The sequence below is a fragment of the Coregonus clupeaformis genome, unplaced genomic scaffold (genome assembly GCF_020615455.1).
Source record: "Coregonus clupeaformis isolate EN_2021a unplaced genomic scaffold, ASM2061545v1 scaf1586, whole genome shotgun sequence".
Taxonomy (NCBI): Eukaryota; Metazoa; Chordata; class Actinopteri; order Salmoniformes; family Salmonidae; genus Coregonus; species Coregonus clupeaformis.
The window spans coordinates 19948-44354 of NW_025535040.1; the positions used below are offsets into that span (position 1 = coordinate 19948).

Sequence of the window (24407 nt, forward strand, 5' to 3'; positions counted from 1 at the left end):
TGTCTCCCTCTTCCTGTTGTATGCAGTTCCTCTCTCTCTTCCTCCATTCCTCAAACCTCTCCCTCCCTCCCTTCCTCCCTCATTCTAACCCCACCCCTCTGGCAGAACCAGGAAGTCCATCCCCCTCCCATAAACTCTCTTCTGAGGAAACGAAACAGATCTGAGTCTCTGTGTCGTCTGTCTGTGTGAGAGTAAACAACCGTCCAAATGGCTCAGCAGGGTGTTCTGCTGGACCAGGACCAGTTCTGTTGTTCTGTCTGTCTGGATCTACTGAAGGAGCCGGTCACTACTGCCTGTGGACACAGTTACTGTAGAAGCTGTATTGAGGGCTGCTGGGATCAGGATGTTCTGATAGGGGTCTATAGCTGTCCTCAGTGCAGAGAGACCTTCACTCGAAGGCCTAATCTGAGGAAAAATAACATGTTGTCTGAGGTGGTGGAGAAACTGAAGAAGACAGGACTCCAGGCTAATCCCCCTCCTGCTCTGTGCTATGCTGGACCTGGAGATGTGGCGTGTGATTTCTGTACTGGGACTAGAAAGCAGAAAGCCCTCATGTCCTGTCTGGTGTGTCTGGCCTCTTACTGTGAGACTCACCTCCAACCTCACTATGAATTTCTTGCTTTTAAGAAGCACAAGCTGGTCAAAGCCACAGCACAACTACAGGAAATTATCTGCACTCATCATGACAAACTGCTGGAGGTTTTCTGTTGTACCGATCAGCAGTGTATATGTTATCAGTGTGTGATGTATGAACATAAAGGCCATGATACAGTGTTAGCTGCAGCAGAGAGGACTGAGAAACAGGTAAGACCAGAACAACTTGTTGGTTACTGTCTGATAAACAGAATTCTGAATGCCCTTTTATGAGTCCTGTTCAGCCTAAACTCCTTGATACATGTAGGCCTACTGTAAAACCAGTGGTGGAAAAAGTACACAATTGTCATACTTAAACGTAAAGGTACATTAATAGAAAATAACTCAATGTCACACCCTGACTTATGGGACTCTTGTATGTTGAGTCAGGGTGTGGATATCTATGTTAGTATTTCTATGTTTTCATTCTCTGTTGTGTGTTTCTATGTTGGCCGGGTGTGATTCCCAATCAGAGGCAGCTGTCGCTCATTGTCTCTGATTGGGGATCATACTTAAGTAGCCTATTGGCACTCATTAGTTGTGGGATCTTGTTCCGTGTTGGAGGCTTGTGGTGTGTTTAGCCTGAGGACTTCACGTTTTGTTGTTTTGTTCGTGTGTTTATTGTTTTAATAAACATGTACGCATTTCACGCTGCGCCTTGGTCTGACCCGTCCTTAAACGAACGTGACACTCAAGTGAAAGTCACCCTGTAAAATCCTACTTGAGTAAAAGTATAAAAGTATTTGGTTTTAAATATACATAAGTATAAAAAGTAAATGTAATTGATAAAATGTACTTAAGTATCAAAAATTTAAAGTATAAATCATTTCAAATTCCTTTTATTAAAGATACCAGACGGCACGATTTTCTTGTTTTTTAAATTTACGGATAGCCAGGGGCACACTCCAACACTCAGACATAATTTACAAACGATGCATGTGTGTTTAGTGAGTCCGTCAGATCAGAGGCAGTAGGGATGACCACGTGTTCTCTTGATAGGTGCGTGAATTTGACCATCTTCCTGTCCTGCTAAGCATTCGAAATGTAACAGGTTTTTTTGGCTGTCAGGGACAATGTATGGAGTGAAAAGTACATTTTATTTAGGAATGTAGTGGAATAAAAGTAAAAGTTGTCAAAAATATAAATAGTAACGTAAAGTACACATACAAAAAAAAAACTACTTAGGTAGTACTTTAAAGTAATTTTACTTAAGTACTTTACACCACTGTGTAAAACTATAATCATTCACATAGCAACATAGAAAACACTGTATAATATTGGAACGGGACTACCTCAACATTTTAGACATTCCTCTCTATGGGCCCTATGTCACATTACTATACTATTGATCAACTGGACAAATAAAGCTTGATAGCTCATTGAAGAGTGATTCTCCACAGAGGCAGCTGGGGATGAGTCAGCAGAAGGTCCAGCAGAGATTCCAGGAGAGAGAGAAGAAGCTGAAGGAGCTCCAACAGGCTATGGAGTCTATCAAGGTGAGTATTGTTGACACACAATAGAGAGAGAGAGAGAGAGAGAGAGAGCTAGCTCTCCAATCTGACCCCTTTCAGAGAATAGACTGCTTAATGTAACCAACAGGATATGAACCCGGGTCTACCGCGAGAGAAACCAACATCTTGACCATTACACCAAGAGGACAATCCCTATTGCGCAGAGATCACATAACCTTGAGTAACCATGACCGACTCATGTCCCCTATACATTAACATGGACATCTCTCTCTCGCAATTAAATTCAAAGGGCTTTATTGGCATGGGATACATATGTTTACATTGCCAAAACAAGTTAAATAGATAATAAACAATCAGAAATTAACAGTAAACATTACACTCACAAAAGTTTCAAAGGAATAGAGACATTTCAAATGTTATGTGAGCCGTGCGCCAGACCGAGTTCTGTAGGTGAAATGGAAATGAATGAGGAAGAGTTAAGTGAGGTAGAAGGTGTGGCATCAATGGACATGATTAAGAAGAATCTGGTGCAGTAGGAGTTACATTGTTGTAGAAAGTTGATCCATACCTTTTGGCAGATCCATTTGTAGTTTCAGGGTGGGTGGGAAAGGAGTTGGGTGCAGTTGAATCAGTGAAGGTAACCTGTAGTGGACTTGTGATATTTGTTTGTGTTTCTTCTGAACAGAGGGAGTGGGCGCTCCGTGTCACGCAGCTTGGATCAAGATCTGTTTCTTGCTTTGCTCTTAGGAACAGGGCACCATTGAAAGGAGTGATTTCTGGGGTAATGTTAAGTGTGGAGGTGGAGAAATTGAATATGAAGATTCCTGGTGTTTGTGATGCCTGCCGTTTGTTGTGACGCAGACCTGGTGGTGAGCGTGGTGAAACAGAGGAGTCACTGTCAGTCCTTTTGAGTTTTGAGTCTTTACCCGACAAAGTCATGTTAGGATATATCAGTTATCCTGTTAGAGCATTTGTGCTGAATCCACTGCATTGATTCAGGTGCAACGTTTATGGTCAAGTTGCAGCAGTTTGTAGGAGGGAGTTTCCAAGATGTGGGAAGTGTGCAGGAGGGCATGGGATAGAGGATTGTGTACTTTCGGTGGATAAAGTTGTGTGTCAACTGATGGGATGCCCATGTTGCTGGGGATTGGAAATGTCCGGTGCGAGAGAGGCAGGTTGAGGTGGCTAGAGTCAGAGTAGTACAGAAGGTGTCGTATGCTGAGGCAGTGAAGAAAGTAGAGGAGGATGGGTGAAGGGTGAGAGATCCTGAGAGGATCCCTGTGAGTAGTAGATCTGTGCCAGCACAGAGGGAAAGGCCAACGATTGATATATGCTTTAGTAAAGTTAGCTTCTTAGCGTTCATAGCAATGGTTATCAACTGTACCGCAGAAATGGAAAGTAAATCACAGAAAATAGATGTTGTGGTGGCAGCTGCAGAGAAGTATTTGGCCGTACAAGATATGACTTCAGAAGAGTTACAGGGTGTGTTGAGTGGTGGTGTCCCGTCCTCCCAGGCCGTTGGCATGGTGCAGGAGCAGATAGGGTCAAAGTAGTGGAATGGGGTAGTGGGTATTTAATGAGTGTAGGGTTAGTTGGAAGGGTGTTTTTTTGTATCATTATAATTTCCCCTTTTCCCATTTTGTATCACAAAGTATAATGGATTCCTATTATAGTCCAGTTGGGGGCGGTAATGCAACATATTGGATGCCAAACGCTGTTAAACTCCAAGAAGAAGAAACGTTATATTATGGCTATGTACAGTCGTGGTCAAAAGTTTTGAGAATGACACAAGTATTGGTCTTCACAAAGTTGCTGCTTCAGTGTTTTTAGATATTTTTCTCAGATGTTACTATGGTGTACTGAAGTATAATTACAAGCATTCCATAAATGTCAAAGGCTTTTATTGACAATTACATTAAGATTATGCAAAGAGTCAATATTTGCAGTGTTGACCCTTCTTTTTCAAGACCTCTGCAATCCGCCCTGGCATGCTGTCAATTAACTTCTGGGCCACATCCCGACTGATGGCAGCCCATTCTTGCATAATCAATGCTTGGAGTTTGTCAGAATTTGTGGCGTTTTGTATGTCCACCCGCCTCTTGAGGATTGACCCAAGTTCTCAATGGGATTAAGGTCTGGGGAGTTTCCTGGCCATGGACCCAAGAAGTCGATGTTTTGTTCCCCGAGCCACTTAGTTATCACTTTTACCTTATGGCAAGGTGCTCCATCATGCTGGAAAAGGCATTGTTTGTCACCAAACTGTTCTTGGATGGTTGGGAGAAGTTGCTCTCTGAGGATGTTTTAGTACCATTCTTTATTCATGGCAGTGTTCTTAGGCAAAATTGTGAGTGAGCCCACTCCCTTGGCTGAGAAGCAACCCCACACATGAATGGTCTCAGGGCCATTTACCGTTGGCATGACACAGGACTGATGGTAGCGCTCACCTTGTCTTCTCCGGACAAGCTTTTTTCTGGATGCCCCAAACAATCGGAAAGGGGATTCATCAGAGAAAATGACTTTACCCCAGTCCTCAGCAGTCCAATCCCTGTACCTTTTGCAGAATATCAGTCTGTCCCTGATGTTTTTCCTGGAGAGAAGTAGCTTCCTCGCTGCCCTTCTTGACACCAGGCCATCCTCCAAAAGTCTTCGCCTCACTGTGCGTGCAGATGCACTCACACCTGCCTGCTGCCATTCCTGAGCAAGCTCTGCACTGTTGGTGCTCCGATTCCGCAGCTGAATCAACTTTAGGAGATGGTCCTGGCGCTTGCTGGACTTTCTTGGGCGCCCTGAAGCCTTCTTCACAACATTTGAACCTCTCTCTTTGAAGTTCTTGATGATCCGATAAATGTTTGATTTAGGTGCAATCTTACTGGCAGCAACATCCTTGCCTGTGAAGCCCTTTTTGTGCAAAGCAATGATGACGGCACGTGTTTCCCTGCAGGTACCCATGGTTAACAGAGGAAGAACAATGATTTCAAGCACCATCCTCCTTTTAAAGCTTCCAGTCTGTTATTCTAACTCAATCAGCATGACAGAGTGATCTCCAGCCTTGTCCTCGTCAACACTCTCACCTGTGTTAACGAGAGAATCACTGACATGATGTCAGCTGGTCCTTTTGTGGCAGGGCTGAAATGCAGTGGAAATGTTTTTTGGGGATTAAGTTCATTTTCATGGCAAAGAGGGACTTTGCAATTAATTGCAATTCATCTGATCACTCTTCATAACATTCTGGAGTATATGCAAATTGCCATCATAACAACGGAGGCTGCAGACTTTGTGAAAATTAATATTTGTGTCACTCTCAAAACTTTTGACCATGACTGTACGTACAGTGTTGTAACGATGTCTGTGTCTCTGTCATTCCATCACTTTTGCGGTAGTTGGTTGTGTGGGTCTCTGGTTATGAATAGGGTGCTGACAGACAATCATTGATGGATATTTATAGAGCTCTGATCAGGACGACAATTGATTATGAGTGTATAGTTTATGGAACAGCGGCAAAGACTTGGCTTCAGAAGCTGGACAGAATTCAGTATAAAGCTTTAAGGATCTGTGTTGGTGCATTTAAATCAACATCTGTATGTGTCTTACTGGTGGAGGCAGGTGAGATGCCTTTGGATATACAGCGTAAAAAATGGTAATTCGCTTATTGGGTTATGTTGAACGGCTGTGAGGTTGAGCATCCCAGTGCTACTGTTCTAGATGACTGTTGGGAATATACTAGTAGACAAGGCAGTGGTTTTGGTTGGACAGTTGGAAAGCTTGCTGATGAGAGTGGTTTGAGGGAGTTGGAGGTTGGCCCTTCTGTGGTGATAGGGGATGTTCCTCCATGTTTACTCCCAGACCCTGTTGTTGATCTAATCTTGGTGGAGAAAAGGAAAGAATTACATTGGTAGAAGTTTTTATGCTTTTTTAACCGCTTTTCACAGAGGTATCCAAGGACCCAGATAGTGGGCGCACAGGAGCAGGCGTTTACGTTCCTGAATTTGATGTGCAGATATGTAGAAGACTAACAGATGAACTGTCATTATACTCAGTTGAACTGTTGGTGATAATAGTTGTCCTCCAGTGGGTGGAGGACGTACAACCTGGTAGAATTATAGTATTCTCAGATTCTCTGTCTGTATTGAATAGTTTATCATCTGGTAAATCTAATAGGAGTGACCTGCTATTGGAGGTATTCATGTTATTATGGAGAATTGAGAGAATGGGTGTAGTAGTGAGATTCTGCTGGGTCCCAGCACATTCGGGTGTGGAAGGGAATGAAATTGTAGACCAGTTAGCTAAAAGAGCTTTGAAACAAGATATAATTTATATTAATGTTCCACTGGGTAGAGGAGAGGCCAAATGTAAGATCAGAGACATTTTGATAGATGTGTGGCAGAAGAGATGGTACTCTGAGCACAAGGGCCGGCATTTATATGCCCTCCAAAGAAAGGTCGGTGGACCAAGATTCAAAGGTCAGATTAGGAAGGAAGAGGTGGTGTTTTCTCGATTGCGCTTAGGACATTGTACATTGAACTCGTCATTACATCTCGTTGGCAAGCATGGGAATGGTTTGTGTCTGGGGTGTATGGTTGATGAAACGGTGGAGCATGTGTTGTTATATTGTTGTAAGTATGTTGAAGAGAGGGAAAGATGGAAGTGTAGGGTCATTGAGGTTGGACGGGGTTGGACGGGGTTGGGGGGGTTGGAAGGGATTTTGGGGATGGGGGAGGGTCTATTAGAAGTTAGTAGGGCTCTTCTTTATTTTCTCAGAAGTACTGAGTTAGGTAGGAGGATTTAGAAATGTTGGAAACCGTGATTGACCACACACTCCAGCACAGTAGGTGGCGGCATGCACCTTTAAAGTTGGTTTGTGGACCGCCATTAAATCATAGAAGAAGACATTGGTCATGTGAGAGTTTTGTGGTTCGTGAGGAGGGCTACTGTTCTTTTTTCTTTTGGTTCTTGCGTATTTTCTGAATGTATTTTCTCATGGTGGAGGGTTTGTTTATTGGTTAGGGGTAGTAGGGGTAGTTTGTTAGGGTGGCGTGATGGCCTCAACCGAGTGGAGAAGAAACGCTGTCGCTTCGGGTGCGTTCCGGAGAAAGGTGTGGAGGAAGTTTTGCTCATGGTCGGCGAACAGGTGGGAGCGGAACATCTGGACTCTGCATCCAGAATGAACAAGGCGGTGGTTGTGTTAATGAAAAAGGTTTGTCTTGTTGCGAGTTGGATTTTTGTGAGGGGTGTGTTGGTGCAGATTTCGCCTCTTTCGACAAGAGTTGTGGTAGATAATCTGCCTCCGCTTATTACATGCGAAGCATGTCCCTGTCCTCTTTTTCAAGATGTGGCCGATTTAAAAAGCCAGAATTGAGCGAATGCTGCGCAGGTACACTGAGTTGCAAACTAAATGGATAGGTGTAGCTCATTGATTTATAGATCTGACACAGTTGCTTCCTCAGATTATGAGCCTAGCAAGTGTTGTGAATGAGGTATGTAGTACCCACAGAAGGCCACAGGGAGGAGCAAGAGAGCTATAAACATTTAGTTTTTTGCTTTAAATACCCTAAACCTGACAATCAATCAATCAAATGTATTTATAAAGCCCTTTTTACATCAGATGTCACGAAGTGCTATACATAAACTCTAACCCTATGTATAACCTATTTTAGCCTTAACCCTAATTCTAGGGTAGGGTAGCCTAGAACACGTTTACAAACTATTTTAGTAATACAGTTATGTTAGTAAATACCATTTATAGTACTAAGTATCATTTATTGTTATTTTTTAAATAAAACCTATGTAAGAATATGCTTTTTAGTTGTTATTTTATTATATTTATTAGTGCAAGGCAGAACACTTGATAAACAAGACAAATTTGTTTTATTTTTTAAATGTGGTTTCAGCTGGGTGTGACCTAGTAACCTTTATGTGAAAGTCCAGCAATTGGCATGTCATAGGTGGGGCAGGTTTGAGACTGATCTCCAGAATTAGTAAGAAAAATACACTTTTATTTCTCAGCTGCCTCACCAATGTCTTTCTGTGAATTAATAACTTTTAATTGCTAAATATTTCCAATAGATGGCAGCATAAGACCACGAAGCATCAGTTATAGGCTACAAGCAATAACAAGAACGATATAAAATAGCATGCAACCAAAGACTATGTCCCATGATTTTCTAAAATGGTCACTCATTACTTTACAGTTAGCTATATATCTCGTATTAGGCCTGTGTTGCTTTTGAGACAGCAGCAAAATATATTAACTATAGCAGGTATTGAACCTCAGCCAAATTATCCCTAGTCAGATGCGTTAACCTCAACCCTAGTTAACATGCATTATAAAAATATTCTTAATATCTCATATTGGGAGGAAACAGTCTCAGAATAGAAAAGACAAAACACTGCATCTTCCAGCCCGCCAATAAATTGCATCATGCAACCCTCACGTTTAGCAAATTTACCTCAACACACCCCTCGCTTGCGTGAAAAGGCAGAGTGCTCGCTGTCGCTGATGTTGATTTGGCTACTTGTGCGAGAAGTGGCTCGATGATGGTTGATAGATTTGACAATGAATGTACTAAGAAAATATTTTTGTCTAGTAGAGGTGTCACGGATTCAGCCGAGGCTGCTCCTCCTCCTTGCTCGGGCAGGCTTCGGCGTTCGTCGTCCCCGGAGTACTAGCCGCTGCCGATCGATGTTTCGGTGTTTGTCTTGTTTGGTCTTTATTGTTTACACCTGTTTCCCATTATGTTGGATTGTATTCCCTATATTACCCCCTGTCTCTCATTGGTTATTTTGTGTGTGATTGTTCTTTGTCATTTCGGCAGTTGCTTTGTGCTACAGGTCTTTGTGTTTTCCTCCCTGTTTGGAGGTTTGTTGTTTTGTAAGTTTTTACTGTGTTCAGTAAAGTACGTTGCCAGCCGCTCTGTGTCCTGCGTTTGACTTCGCTGACCGCATACACGTCGCGTGACAAGAGGTGACTAAATTAATGTTCAGGCTTATTGATAATCGTTATAGTAATGAAGTATAATTTAAAAACATTACTATAAAAAGGTAATAATAAACATGAATCATCATTATATTACTTCACAGTAATGTGTTTTCAGTCCTTCCTCTTGCGTTAGCAGTGCGGAAAGGGACAGAAAAAAGCGCAGGCAGGAGTTTTCCTGTGAGGGGGAGTGGTGTATCCAGGGAGAGAACTAAACTAATCTTCTGAAATGTCATTCATGATCTTATGCTTCCATCTATTGGAATTATTTAGCAACTGCAGTAGTACTGAATAAAGTGTATATCCTTACTAAAGTAGTAATTACTCAGAATTGCAAAATATATGGAGGGGGTACCAGGAGGGAGGAGAGTAGAGCAGGGTCAAGTGGTGGTGCGCAGGCCGTGGAGAAAGCGGTGGTGGGGAGGGTTGCAGCTGGGCTACATGAGCTGAGGCAGGTTTCTGTAGTAACAGAGACTCCGGTGGGCGAAGGCTTGGTGGGCTCATCCCAGGAAATATTGCCTGTCAGTGGGGAAGAGGCACTGATCAGGGGGGAAGTGCAGGGGGTAGACCTGGGGAGGAGGAGGACGGTACCGTGCCAATGGAGGAGGAGGAAGAGGGGGAGGTGAGTCTGCGGGAGCGGAGGACAAGGCGGTCTCGTTTTCAAACGGCTCATTGGATCCAGAGCTGACAGCCAGTCAGGCTGAGGGCCCAGTATATACGGTGAGATAACTTTCTAGGTTCCTGATGGAGACTAAAGGGGAAAAAGGTTCTGCTGGAGTCTTATTTTCTTGATGCTGGAAGGTTTGTAAGGTCAGTACAACACGTGATGAAGAATGAGGGGTTCTATATCGTGGAGCTCCGCTCCTTAGGGGAGCTCTGCTCCTATTGGTTTAGCCTCTGCCCTAAGGCAGCATCAGCCTGAGACAAAATTATGCACACACCTACAGCCAATAGGAGTACAGGTGTCCCTATAAGAGGGGATGCATCCCCTCAATCAGCCTCCCTTTTTCTTCAGCGACTGGATGACTAGACTGAAGAGCCAAGAAGAGACGAAGCACAAGACTCAGGACGAGAAAAACGCCGTTGATATTCCAGTCATCAACGTCGTCTAAATGAGCACACCGGGAGATTTTCCACCCCCAAAAGCTCTTTTCAGAGCTCAGTGCAGATGCACTTCCATGGCGGCGGTGACCACCACGACCTGTGTTTCGTGTGTTTGGGGTCCCAGCATGCCAAGGAAGGCGTCTGCAGTCCCCGAATTGCGCCTCCTGCGCCTCCCTTTCTTTAAAGGGAGAGGAAGCAGCGTTGGCGTTTTTCAGGGAGGACATCCCCCTTGAGGACGTGCTGTCGATACTAGCCTCTGCTTCAGAGGCGTCGTCCGACGGTGCAGACTCGGGGGAAGATAGGACTTTGAGGAGGAGTCTGGCATTCCAATGGAACAGTCGGACCCCATCCCTCATATTTTCAAGCCCCCCTTTCCTTTGGAGAGCGAGAGGGCTTGTAGTCCTTATAGCGAAGGAGATACGAGCTCTGAGAGATCAGAAGCTCTCTCTTTCGCCGCAGCTTCTCTGAGATCGGATTTTCCGGGTCTCATTGAGAGAGCTGCTCAACGGCTGGTAATACGGCTGCCCCCTCTTCCCTCCGCACCGGAGGTTGATATGATGGAGGGCGGTCCCTATTCCAGGCCAAGGAAGGCGGCAGAGCCAGTGGCTCCTGCCATGCCTTCTTTGGCTAGATACGTTGAGGGCTCGTGGGAGGCATCTTTAGCGGCGCGTTCGCCTGTAAAAGCGTATCTCCCATTCACGAGAGTGGAAGGAAGGTTCCAGGGTCAGGGAATCCCCAGGTTAGAGAGCGCCATGGCGGCGTATCTCGTACCGGGTTCGAGCCCTTGGCCCTCTTCCAAGAAGGCCACGTTGCCATCCCACAAGGACCGACTCACAGCGTCGCTGTTAGAGAAGTCCTTTGGGTTGGGAGCCCAAGCTGTAGCAGCAGCTAATAACATTGCCCTCTTGGCGGCCTCTCTGTCCCGTTTAACCACGGGCAAGACAGAGCTGGCACCGGAGGAGGTGGAGGAGGCGTCCAGAATTTCTGGTGCCATACTCCACCTGACACAGGCGTCCACAGTCTGCGCGGGAGATCCATGGCCACTTCGGTGGTCGGGAACGACACCTCTGGTTGTCCTTGACATCCATGAAAAGAGGCAGACAGGCGTCTCTTTCGAACGCCCCCTCTCTGACGACGGCCTCTTTGGGGTCGCAGTCAAAGAGGCGACGGAGCGTTTTTCTAAGCTGGAGGAGGAGAAGAAACAGCTGGCCAAGCACCTGCCGTTGGCAGGACGACTCGGCCCCGCTCCATCCCAAAGGCCATCTACCTCCGCCCCTCCAAGTAGACCGGGGTCTATGGCGAGGCGGCGTAACCGGCGTCATCCGGCGGTCACGAGCAGCAGGGGAACGGGCCCTGCCCTCCCAGCAGCTACGGTAGCCCCACTACAGCCGGCGAGGGAGGTGACGAGGACGTCGACCTGGCCCTCCAAGGAGGCAAGAGGAGGCGTACGTGACGGGACGCGGGGAGTGGATGGAGGACGCATCGATGGTGTCGAGCGCCCACTGTCCCCCCACCCTTCGGTTGAAGGGATGGGTGTTGATGTAAATGCCTTTGTTGATGTATTTAATAAAGAGTTGGCTCCACCTGACTTTGTCAAAAAGAGCTCCTTTTCCATAATACGTCCGAGAGCGTTCAAATCTCACCCTCCTTCCTTACCACTCTAAGAGCCGTTCAGCCCACCGAGGGTGCGTTGCTGAACAGGCACATAGAGTAGGTATCCATAAGACCTCAATCAGGTCGTCACATCACACTTCACGTATAAGAAGTGTTTTACATAGCAGGCAGCAGTCCCGGTCAGATTCTGACATGAGGACGCAGCCGCTTGTTGGGGATGGCGCACTAGCACAGACTAAGGTCTTCGCTAGTACGAGCCAGACCCATGCTGCGTTCACGGAGGGCCCGATTACCGCGGTCACGAAGGTGTCCAGAGTATCGGCGCCCCCATGCAGTAACACAGCAGCTATCTGGGGGACGGCGCATTATCGCAGACCAAGGTCTCGGTATGCGATTCAGACCCATGCTACGTTCACGGAGGGGCGGATTACTAAGGTTATGGGTATATCCAACGATCGGGCTCCCCTGACAGAACGAGCTAGTACTCACCACACTGAGTGTGAATCAACCCACCAGGGGTGCAGAGTTGAACACACACAGAAGGTGAAAGTTAAGAAGGTTTCAAGGCGCCGCCTTGTTTTACCTCATAGAGACCTCATACTACAGACTTCTAGGAGTACTGTGGTGAAGGGCTCTGATAGTGAATTGCAGTCACCTAAGATGACGCAATCGCTGGCTGGGGATGGTGCCCTGCCGCAGGCTGTGACCTCAGTCAGCGCAATTCAGACCCGCGATGCGTTCAAGGAGGGCAGGAATACGACGGTTACGAGTCTAACCGACGTCCCTGCTCCTCTTTCTATCTCAGAACGCATTGATGGTTCCTCTCCCTTTCACGGGAGACCATTTCGATGTTGGGGAACAGTGGCGGTAAGGGCCATAGAGGAATACAGGTCCTTCCTACTGGATACACCACAGCTTCGGGCCCAGCCGCTTTCTCTGCATTGCTGGCAGTGGCGAAGAAGCTGCATCCTCTCACGCTGGCTAGAACAGACGTTGCAGAAGGGTTATGCTCTCCAATTCCACCGGACCCCACCCCCGTTCAGGGGAGTGGTGGAGACGGTGATGAAAACGCCAGACAAAGTGGCCGCTCTAATGACAGAGATTACGGAACTTTTGGCGAAGGAGGCGGTGACAGTAGTTCCCCGGGAGCAAAGGAACAAAGGGCTATATTCGCCTTATTTCCTAGTGCCCAAAAAGACGGGGGGAGTGAGGCCGATTTTGGATTCACGCATTCTCAACGAGAGCATAACCAAACGGCCCTTCCGAATGCTAACGACAAAATGTCTGCTGGAATGTGTCCAGAGAGGGGACTTTTGTACGAGCATAGACCTAAAGGACGGCGATACTTTCATGTGCCGGTTCAGCCGCGTCACAGGAAGTTTCTGCGGTTCGCCTTTCAAGGGGGTGGCGTACGAATACACGAGGATGCCATTTGGGTACGCCCTGGCACCTCGCACATTTTCCAAGTGTGTGGAGGCGGCATTGGAACCGTTGCGTCGTCAGGGAATACGGCTACTAGCCTACCTGGACGACCTACTGGTTCTCGCCCGTCAGCAGAGCTGGCGATCACTCAGACAACACAGACAGTGATGCATCTCACAAGTCTGGGGTTTGCTGTGAATTGGAAAAAGAGCGCGCCCTGGCCCACTCATCAGATTGTCTACCTGTGGATACAGCTAGACACTGTGAGGATGAGGGCTCGAATTTCGGACCCCCGAAGGGTAGCCTTGTTGCTAGCCCTAAGGAAGTGTCGTCCAAATCACACTGTGACGGCGCTGTCGATCATGTCACTTTTGGGTCTCATGTCGTCAGCCCACTCTGTGGTTCTGCTGGGACTCCTGCATATGCGCAGGATGCAGCGATGGTTCGCCCAACTAAGACTAGACCCATTGCGTCAACGTCATCGGTTGGTGGTGGTTCCCCTCTCGCTCAGTGCAGACCTAAACTATTGGAGAAACTTGCGCGTTCTCATGCACGGAGTCCCGATAGGAAAGGTGTCCTCTCACATCCCAGTATTCACGGATGCGTCCCTGACGGGATGGGGAGGGACATGTCAGACACAAGCGATAGGAGGTGTGTGGCCTCAATCAGGTCGTCACATCAACCTCCTGGAGTTGGAAACGGTTCGACTGGTTCTGACCCACTTCGCGTCTACCCTTCGGGGTCGCGATGTGCTGGTCTGGTCAGACAACCGGACGACAGTAGACCACATAAATCGCCAGGGAGGAGTCAGGTCTCCTGGTCTCCATCGGGCGGCAGAGGAATTGTGGCTGTGGGCTCACGAGCACCTTCGCTCATTGAGAGCAGCACACATTCCGGGCTACTTGAACGTAGGAGCAGACCTCATGTCAAGAGGGGGTCCTCGAGACGACGAGTGGTGTCTGCATCCAGACATTGTTCTCCAGATTTGGGAACAATTCGGGAGAGCCGAGGTGGACCTATTCAGCGTCACGCGTGAACGCGCAATGTCCCCTGTGGTTCTCTCTGAGGGAACAGGACGAACCGCCACTGGGAAGGGACGCCTTTGCGCACCAACCGTGGCCGAGAGTTCTCCTGTATGCGTTCCCTCCGCTGTCCTGCATTCTCCCATTGCTAGCCAGGGTGAGGTTAGGGGACTGTCAGTGATACTGATAGCGCCCGATCGCCCGGGGGGCTCCTTGGTTTGCGGAGATGAGTCAGATGTTGATTGCGCCACCTTGGCCAATTCCACATCGACGGGACGCTTTGTCTCAGGCGGCTGGCACGATAGGGAAATTGCCCATAATCGGCCAACCACTGAAGGCCTGGCTGCTGAGAGGGACAGGCTAGAGCGCCGTGGGTTATCTGATGCAGTGATCAGGACCATACAGGGTTCACGTGCCAGTTCCACTTCTAAGATGTATGCCAGTAGATGGAACGTGTTTTCACGATGGTGTGTCACACAAGGTGTAGACCCCATGAGCTGTCAGGTGGAGAGTATTCTCTCTTTTCTACAGCTCATGTTTGATAAGCAAAAATCGCCTGCCACGATTAGAGTGTTTGCAGCAGCGATTTCAGCTTGTCATGTGGGTTTTGGCAGAGACAATGTCTTTAGCCACCCTCTAGTGAAACGCTTCCTATTAGGAACGCAGCGACTTAGGCCAACACCTAGAGTCACGCTTCCTCAGTGGGATTTGGCCCTGGTACTCGAAGCGCTATGTAAGTCGCCGTTCGAGCCATTGAATCAAATACCCCTCAAGATGCTGTCTATAAAGACAGCACTGTTGCTCGCTTTGACTACAGCTAAGCGGGTCAGTGATTGTGTGCTTTTTCGATCGAGACCTGACTGCTTGGCCATCAATGGTGACCTGAGCAGAGCAGTGTTACGTCCTAACCCGGCATTTGTGCCGAAGGTTATTAAGAGTTCATATAGGTCACAGACCGTGGAGCTGTGGGCTTTTCTCCTCCTCCTCATAGAGAGAGGGAGTGAGGAAAAGCTCCATTGCCTGTGCCCGGTACGCGCTTTGGCGTGTTACGTCGAGCACACAGCAGCGATTAGGTCATCGCCTCAGTTGTTTGTGTGTCACGGTGCGGCTGCACTAGGTAGACCACTTTCAAAACAGAGGTTGTCTCACTGGCTTTGTGAAGGCATTGAGACAGCTTATGAGGCAGCAGGCGGCAATTGCCTCAGGGTATCAGAGCTCACTCCACTCGTGGAGTAGCGGCTTCTACTGCCCTTTTCAGAGGAACAGGGGTAGAGGATATCTGTAGAGCAGCATCCTGGTCGACGCCGTCTCCATTTATCCGTTTCTATCTCTTGGATATGTCTTCTAATTCTCTGGCTCGATCTGTACTCAGCGTGGCTGAAGGGAGATCTTGAGCAAGAAAGAGAGGAGAAGCAGGACTGTGGACACAGGTTTCCATCAGGTCCGCTTTGGTTAGGAAGACGTGTTTTTTGACAGATGTGTTTTCTAACTCTTTGGCTCGGTCTGTACTCGGCATAGCTGAAGGGAGATATTGAGCTAGGAAGAGAGGAAAAAGCAGGACTATGGACAAGGTTTCCATCAGGTCCGCTTTGGATAAGAAAACATATTTGGTGGCATGACTCCTGACTGACAGGTTCAGTACGGTAGAGGCATGTGTTGATTGACAGAATGTGAGGTCATCTATCTGCTTGTTCAGTTTAGTATGACTCATGTTTTGTTCCTGTCCACTAATCTTGGGATTCCATTGAATGAGTGGGGCGGTCTACCGCGTTCACAATGTAGAGTGACACTCTGTGTCATTCCATTAGTGGTCGGTAGTGTTTTCACAGGATATTGAGGCACATCTATCTGCTAGTACAGAGTAGTATGGCTTCTATTCTGGTGATCTGCCCACTAGTCATTGGAATTGCCATTGGACTAGGTGGGGCGGGTCTTTAACCGATGACGCGGTATATTGTGACGCCCGTAGTTTTTTTTTAGTTGCAGTACTGCAGGACTTGGTCGCAGCCATTGCTAGGCCTGACCTTTTCGTTTCGATGGGAAGTGTTGGGCTCGGCAGGGAGTACATTTTGGAGCGCTACGCTCCGCCTTAAACCAATAGGAGCAGAGCTCCCCTATGGGGCGGAGCTCCACGATATAGAACGATTAGTTACCGGAGTGTAACTCCAGTTCTATGAGTGGAGCGGAGCCCCATAGGACTTAAGGCCCTGCCGACCCTCTCTAGTCTCGCTGAAGAAAAATATATTGGGAGGCTGATTGAGGGGAGGCATCCCCTCTTATAGGGACACCTGTACTCCTATTGGCTGTAGGTGTGTGCATAATTTTGTCTCAGGCTGATGCTGCCTTAGGGCAGAGGATAAACCAATAGGAGCAGAGCTCCCCTATGGGGCTCCGCTCCACTCATAGAACTGGAGTTACACTCCGGTAACTAATCGTTTAGTGACCTCTCACCCAGGAAGCGGTATAGGCTGAGAAAATGGGTCATGGGTTCTTAAGGGCATGTCTTCAGAATCTACTGAAATTTATGTTTTTTTCTGGTATGGCGGCTTTATGGGCTTCTCTACTGGTTTCTGATTGTGGTGATTTCCCTCCCACCTCTTATGGAGATTTCACAGTTAGACTTCCTTAACATGAACATCGGCAGAGACTGGGGGAATATGTCAAACAAAAACATGTACATCTTTTGTGAGAGACACAGTATTGTGATTTAATGAAGTGTATTGGGGGTCTGGTGGATTGGGGCACAGGTGCTGAGCCATGGCACAAATCTTAGTGCAGGGGTAGCAAAAGAGGTGTGTAAGGGTAGGTTGTTAGTGGTTAGAGCCAAAATCAATGACCTTGTCTTTGCTTTCATAAATGTGTCTGTACCTAGTACAGGGCTCAGTTCTCTGTTTCACCAGGGCCCAGGCAGGTGTCCTATTGGAAATTCAATGTAAAGCTCTTACAAGATGCCACTTTTTGCTAAAGCTTCCAAGGCTTTTGGGAGAGGTGGGGACAGCAGAAGGGGGAGTTTGAGTCTCTCAGTCAGTGGTGGGATGTAGGGAAAGCCCAGAGCTAGATTTAACATGTTGAGAGAGATGGATGCTCCCAGCTCTTTCTTTTTGGGGTTGGAAAAACAGAGTGGGGAAACCAAGAAAATCCCTTGTTTTATGTTTGTCTGATGGGCTTGTAACTTCTGTTGTGGGGAGATGAGGGAGCGTGATGGGTGGGTAACTTCTGTTGTGGGGAGATGAGGGAGCCTGATGGGTGGGTAACTTCTGTTGTGGGGGAGATGAGGGAGCCTGATGGGTGGGTAACTTCTGTTGTGAGGTGATGAGGGAGCGGGCTGTGGAGATTTATAGAGGGCAGAACTCTGTGATCGTGGGTGTTCTCAGATTCTGCTCACAGACCTTTCCAAACTCTCTCTGTCACAGAGAAAACAAATGGACATTTCCCTGGCCTTTCACAAACTCTCAGCTGCTGTCTCTCAGACGGTCTGCCTGTGGGTTTTTATAAAATGTTCTGGGGAATTATTGGACAGGACTTGTGTTGCGTCGGGGACTCAGACTCAACAGACTCAAGTCCCACCTGGACTCTTTTGTACACAAGGACTAAACGTACTGTGTACCAGGACGTTTGGTGGCTCCTCTCCCAGGTGTCATACAAAGGGAGGGTGCTGATCATCAACAACTTGGTGGCGTCCTCCCTATTGCATAAATTTGCCATTCTCAACCCCCCGGTGCTCTGCTTGTGGACCTGCAGTGCAAGTTAGTGATTTTTTTTCCGGTCTGGGCATCACTGGCAGAGGGTGGCGATGCTTACCTGCCTGTCAAGGACGGTGGACAAGGCCTGGTGGTCTCTGATTTCTATGCTTCAGTACTGAGGGCCTGGCAGCTGCTGAGGAGGGGCCACCACCGTTTCCACCATTGCAAGTGACAGCAGAGACTGGGGACTGGCAGGAGAGTCCGGAGGACTTACTGACTTGTAACACTCTGAGCCTGGGGGAGTTTGAGGAGGTGGGGGGTAAGGTGCTGTACACCCTCAGTGTCAAGGTTAGACACATCAGGAGCTTAGCGGGAGTGAAGGGGCATCAGTGGCAGGGGGTTGTGGGGGCTGAGAGCATGGCAGGGTATAGGTGGAAGGTGCTCTATAAGCTCCCAGTGCTGGAAAGGTCAGGGTTCCTCCAGTGGAGGGTATTACATGGAGCCCTGGACACCAATAGCTGGTTGGCTCGGGTTGACCTGGGAGTTGGGGAGGGGTGTCCGTTTTCTGCAATTACAGACTGTTCATCATGTTTTTTCTGTGTTGCCAGGGTAATGCCATTACTGTTGACGCCTTAGGGTTGAGTTTGAGTTGTACAAAATGATCAACAGTGTGGAGATGTTTCAGGAGGTATGGGGGCTCAGGGGGGCTGTCTGTATGGCTGGACAGGAGGGGTTAGATGTACGGATGTAATGTGGTGCTGGATGGTGTATTGTACTGTGGTGTTGGGTACTGTATAATGTGACTGTGTGGAGGTTGTGGTGGCACGCAATGTGCTTTTAGGGGTGGGGGTGTTAGTGTAATGAGGATGGCTCATTAAAGTAAGACAAGTCTCTCTCTCTCTCTCTCTCTCTCAACAGCGCTCTGCACAGGCAGCAGTGGAGGACAGTGATAAGATCTTTACTGAGCTGATCCGCTCCATTGAGAGAAGGCGCTCTGAGGTGAAGGAGCTGATCAGAGCCCAAGAGAAGGCTCAAGTGAGTCAAGCTGAAGGACTCCTGGAGCAACTGGAGCAGGAGATAGCTGAGCTGAGGAAGAGAAGCACTGAGCTGGAGCAGCTCTCACACACAGAGGATCACATCCATTTCCTCCAGGTAACTAAACTGCCTTGTTACATGTGATATGAAATTAAAACTCTCAATCATTTGTTCTCTCTCTCTCTCTCTCTCTCTCTCTCTCTCTCTCTCTCTCTCTCTCTCTCTCTCTCTCTCTCTCTTCTCTCTCTCTCTCCCTCTCTCTCTCTCTCTCTCTCTCTCTCTCTCTCTCTCTCTCTCTCTCTCTTCCCCCCCAGAGTTATCAGTCTCTCTCCAATACCAGTGTATCTTCAGACTTACCCAGCATCGTTGTCCGTCCTCTTCAGTACTTTGGAGATGTGAGTAAGACTGTGTCTGAACTGAGAGAGAAACTAGAAGACTTCCTTAAAGGAGAATGGACCAAGATCTCCACTACAGGTGTGTAGAAAATAATAAGAACATCAACGTTAGACCATTGAAAGTTCCCTACTAGTCATATACATGTGGAATATGGTATGATGATAACATTCCCTCTCTCTGTGAATGTGTTTGTGTGTCTGTAGTGAATATAGTGGATGTTGTACTGCCTCCAAAGCCCAAGACCAGAGAACAGTTCTTACAATGTAAGTCTCTTTATTCTGAAGTAACTAACAGTCTCTTTTTTACTGACACACCTAACAATCCCTCTAGAAATATATAGCAATAGTAGATCTAATCAAAGACTGGGTATCTATCTGACTCCTCATATTTCTCTGATTTGATCTCTGCTGTGCTCTAATCAAAGACAGGGTAGATACAGTATTTGCCTTAACTTATTGTTCTAACTCCCCTCATTGGTCTCTGCTCTGCTCTTCTCCCAGATTCCTGTCAGCTCACACTGGACCCAAACACAGCATACACACACCTCTCTCTGTCTAAAAGGAACAGAAAGGTGACCTATACAGGCCAAGTCCAACCATATCCTGATGATCCAGACAGATTCACATACTACTACCAGGTTCTGTGTAGAGAGGGTCTGTCTGGACGCTGTTACTGGGAGGTGGAGTGGAGTGGGGAGGATGTTGATACTGCAGTCTCATATAAAGACATCAGCAGAACAGAGAGAGATGGTGGATTTGGAGAGAATGACAAGTCCTGGAGTTTAGAATACTATAGAGGTGGTTATTGTTTCAGACACAATAATGTTGAGACTAAAGTATCAGGCCCTCGGTCCTCCAGAGTAGGAGTGTACCTGGATCACAAGGCAGGTACTCTGTCCTTCTATAGTGTCTCTGACACAATGACCCTCCTCCACAGAGTCCAGACCACATTCACTCAGCCCCTCTATCCTGGGTTTTATCTCAATAATAGTACTGCTGAGCTGGTTAAACTGTAGTAGGGTCCACATAGATACTAGTCATGCTGGTGTAGTCTATAGCTGAGCTGGTTAAACTGTAGTAGGGTCCACATAGATACAAGTCATACTGGTGGTGATGGTCCCCAGATGTGATGATTCATTCTGCTCTGTTTTATGTGCTGATTTGATATTCAGAAGATCTAATGAATTACAATTCAAAGCATTCATATGTTTTTAAAAGTGCAATGTTTTAATCTTGTGCTTTCACGTTAATCATGATGTATGCTCTTGATGTATATTGCTTGGCATTCAGAACCATTGATATGTTTTCTCAATAGGTGCTCTGTCTCTATGTAATTTCCCTCAGTATTATTGAACAGCTTGTAGTCTCGGCCCTAATTGATGTGTTCTCTGTCACCTGGAGCTGCATGGAAAATGGTCCAGGAACAAAAGGACAATTCCCAAGGACTAGTCAGCCCACTACAAGCTGGTATCACTTACTGTCTACTTAAACTATATGGGCCGGTTTCCCAGACACAGATTAAGCCTAGTCCTGGACTAAAAGCATGTTCAATGGAGATGTCCGGGAAACCGGCCCTAAATTTGCAATCTTTCATGCTCCCATACTGCTCAGTCAAGCAACATTAAACCTGTCCAGCCGGTGGTGTTATTAACCAAACAATAAATAACTTCAGATATCTTGACTTGCCACTCAGGATATCAGTAATGTTCAGAATAGTACATTAATATCATTGCAGATTTATGGTCTTTTTAATTCACTATCTAGAGTCAGGAACAGATGAAGTTATGTCTGCTACTGTTCAGTTATTAAATATGATTCATGGTGATGGGAAATAAAAAATACATCTAGTAGTAGTTTTCCTTTGCTATTTATTCCAAGGTGTGTCTTTAACTTGTAAATGGATTGTGTTGAAGCTGGCATGTGGTGTGGATGATAAAATAGAGTGAATAGAGGAGAGAAGAGAGGAGGAGAGGAGAACATAATATAGAAGACAGATAAGATAGAGAGAGAATTCATACCCAGGGGAGTTACTGACTCTGGCCCAAATGACACCCTGTTCCCTATGTAGTGCACTAGGCTACTTCTGACCAGATCAAAAGTAGTGCACTACATAGGGAATAGGGTGTAGATTGGAGATTTGATCACTGGCATTAGAATATCAGAATATCAAACTGTAATGTTAGTGTTTGCCTCATTAGAATATCATACTGTAATGTTAGTGGTTGCCTCATTAGAATATAATATTGTAATGTTAGTGTTTGCCTCATTAGAATATCATACTGTAATGTTAGTGGTTGCCTCATTAGAATATCATACTGTAATGTTAGTGGTTGCCTCATTAGAATATCATACTGTAATGTTAGTGGTTGCCTCATTAGAATATCATACTGTAATGTTAGTGGTTGCCTCATTAGAATGCCATACTGTAATGTTAGTGGTTGCCTCATTATAATATCATACTGTAATGTTAGTGGTTGCCTCATTAGAATACCATACTGTAATGTTAGTGGTTGCCTCATTAGAATATCATACTGTAATGTTAGTGGTTGCCTCATTAGAATATCATACTTTAATGTTAGTGGTTGCTTCATTAGAATATCATACTGTAATGTTAGTGGTTGCCTCATTAGAATTTCATACTGTAATGTTAGTGGTTGCCTCATTAGAATACCATACTGTAATGTCAGTGGTTGCCTCATTAGAATATCATACTGTAATGTAAGTGGTTGCCTCATTAGAATAGCATACTGTAATGTTAGTGGTTGCTTCATTGGAATATCATACTGTAATGTTAGTGGTTGCCTCATTAGAATATCATACTGTAATGTTAGTGGTTGCCTCATTGGAATATCATACTGTAATGTTAGTGGTTGCCTCATTAGTATATCATACTTTAATGTTAGTGGTTTCCTCATACTGTAATGTTAGTGGTTGCCTCATTAGAATATAATATTGTAATGTTAGTGTTTGTCTCATTAGAAATATCATACTGTAATGTTAGTGGTTGCCTCATTAGTATATCATACTTTAATGTTAGTGGTTGCCTCATACTGTAATGTTAGTGGTTGCTTCATTCGATTATCATACTGTAATGTTAGTGGTTGCCTCATTAGAATATCATACTGTAATGTTAGTGGTTGCCTCATTAGAATATCATACTGTAATGTTAGTGGTTGCCTCATTAGAATATAATATTGTAATGTTAGTGTTTGCCTCATTAGGATATCATACTTTAATGTTAGTGGTTGCCTCATACTGTAATGTTAGTGGTTGCTTCATTCGATCATCATACTGTAATGTTAGTGGTTGCCTCATTAGAATATCATACTGTAATGTTAGTGGTTGCCTCATTAGAATATCATACTGTAATGTTAGTGGTTGCCTCATTAGGATATCATACTGTAATGTTAGTGGTTGCCTCATTAGGATATCATACTTTAATGTTAGTGGTTGCCTCATACTGTAATGTTAGTGGTTGCTTCATTCGATTATCATACTGTAATGTTAGTGGTTGCCTCATTAGAATATCATACTGTAATGTTAGTGGTTGCCTCATTAGAATATCATACTGTAATGTTAGTGGTTGCCTCATTAGAATATAATATTGTAATGTTAGTGTTTGCCTCATTAGAATATCATACTGTAATGTTAGCGGTTGCCTCATTAGAATATCATACTGTACTGTTAGTGGTTGCCTCATTAGAATATCATACTGTAATGTTAGTGGTTGCCTCATTAGAATATCATACTGTAATGTTAGTGGTTGCCTCATTTGAATATCATACTGTAATGTTAGTGGTTGCTTCATTAGAATATCATACTGTAATGTTAGTGGTTGCCTCATTAGAATATCATACTGTAATGTTAGTGGTTGCCTCATTAGAATATCATACTGTAATGTTAGTGGTTGGCTCATTAGAATATCATACTGTAATGTTAGTGTTTGCCTCATTAGGATATCATACTTTAATGTTAGTGGTTGCCTCATACTGTAATGTTAGTGGTTGCTTCATTCGATCATCATACTGTAATGTTAGTGGTTGCCTCATTAGAATATCATACTGTAATGTTAGTGGTTGCCTCATTAGAATACCATACTGTTATGTTAGTGGTTGCCAAATTTGAATATCATACTGTAATGTTAGTGGTTGCCTCATTAGAATATAATATTGTAATGTTAGTGATTGCCTCATTAGAATATCATACTGTAATGTTAGTGGTTGCCTCATTAGAATATCATACTGTAATGTTAGTGGTTGCCTCATTAGAATATAATACTGTAATGTTAGTGGTTGCCTCATTATAATATTACACTAATGTTAGTGGTTGCCTCATTAGATTATAATACTGTAATGTTAGTGGTTGCCTCATTAGAATATCATACTGTAATGTTAGTGTTTGTCTCATTAGGATATCATACTTTAATGTTAGTGGTTGCCTCATACTGTAATGTTAGTGGTTGCTTCATTCGATCATCATACTGTAATGTTAGTGGTTGCCTCATTAGAATATCATACTGTAATGTTAGTGGTTGCCTCATTAGAATATCATACTGTAATGTTAGTGGTTGCCTCATTAGGATATCATACTGTAATGTTAGTGGTTGCCTCATTAGGATATCATACTTTAATGTTAGTGGTTGCCTCATACTGTAATGTTAGTGGTTGCCTCATTAGAATGTCATACTGTAATGTTAGTGGTTGCCTCATTAGAATATAATATTGTAATGTTAGTGTTTGCCTCAATAGAATATCATACTGTAATGTTAGTGTTTGCCTCATTAGGATATCATACTGTAATGTTAGTGGTTGCCTCATACTGTAATGTTAGTGGTTGCCTCATTAGAATGTCATACTGTAATGTTAGTGGTTGCCTCATTAGAATATCATACTGTAATGTTAGTGGTTGCCTCATTAGAATATAATATTGTAATGTTAGTGTTTGCCTCATTAGAATATCATACTGTAATGTTAGTGTTTGCCTCATTAGGATATCATACTGTAATGTTAGTGGTTGCCTCATTAGGATATCATACTGTAATGTTAGTGGTTACG

The 24407-nt window shown here is 45.4% G+C and overlaps 1 protein-coding gene across 1 annotated transcript; it reads left to right on the plus strand.

The window, feature by feature from the left end:
* Positions 1-207: 207 nt before the first annotated feature.
* LOC121540843 (tripartite motif-containing protein 16-like) lies at positions 208-20369 on the plus strand. The gene is made up of 6 exons (XM_041849954.2): positions 208-804; positions 2034-2129; positions 18842-19075; positions 19273-19432; positions 19558-19617; positions 19855-20369. Exons 1-6 carry the CDS (start codon positions 208-210, stop codon positions 20367-20369), a joined length of 1662 nt encoding a protein of 553 aa, XP_041705888.2.
* Positions 20370-24407: the final 4038 nt, after the last annotated feature.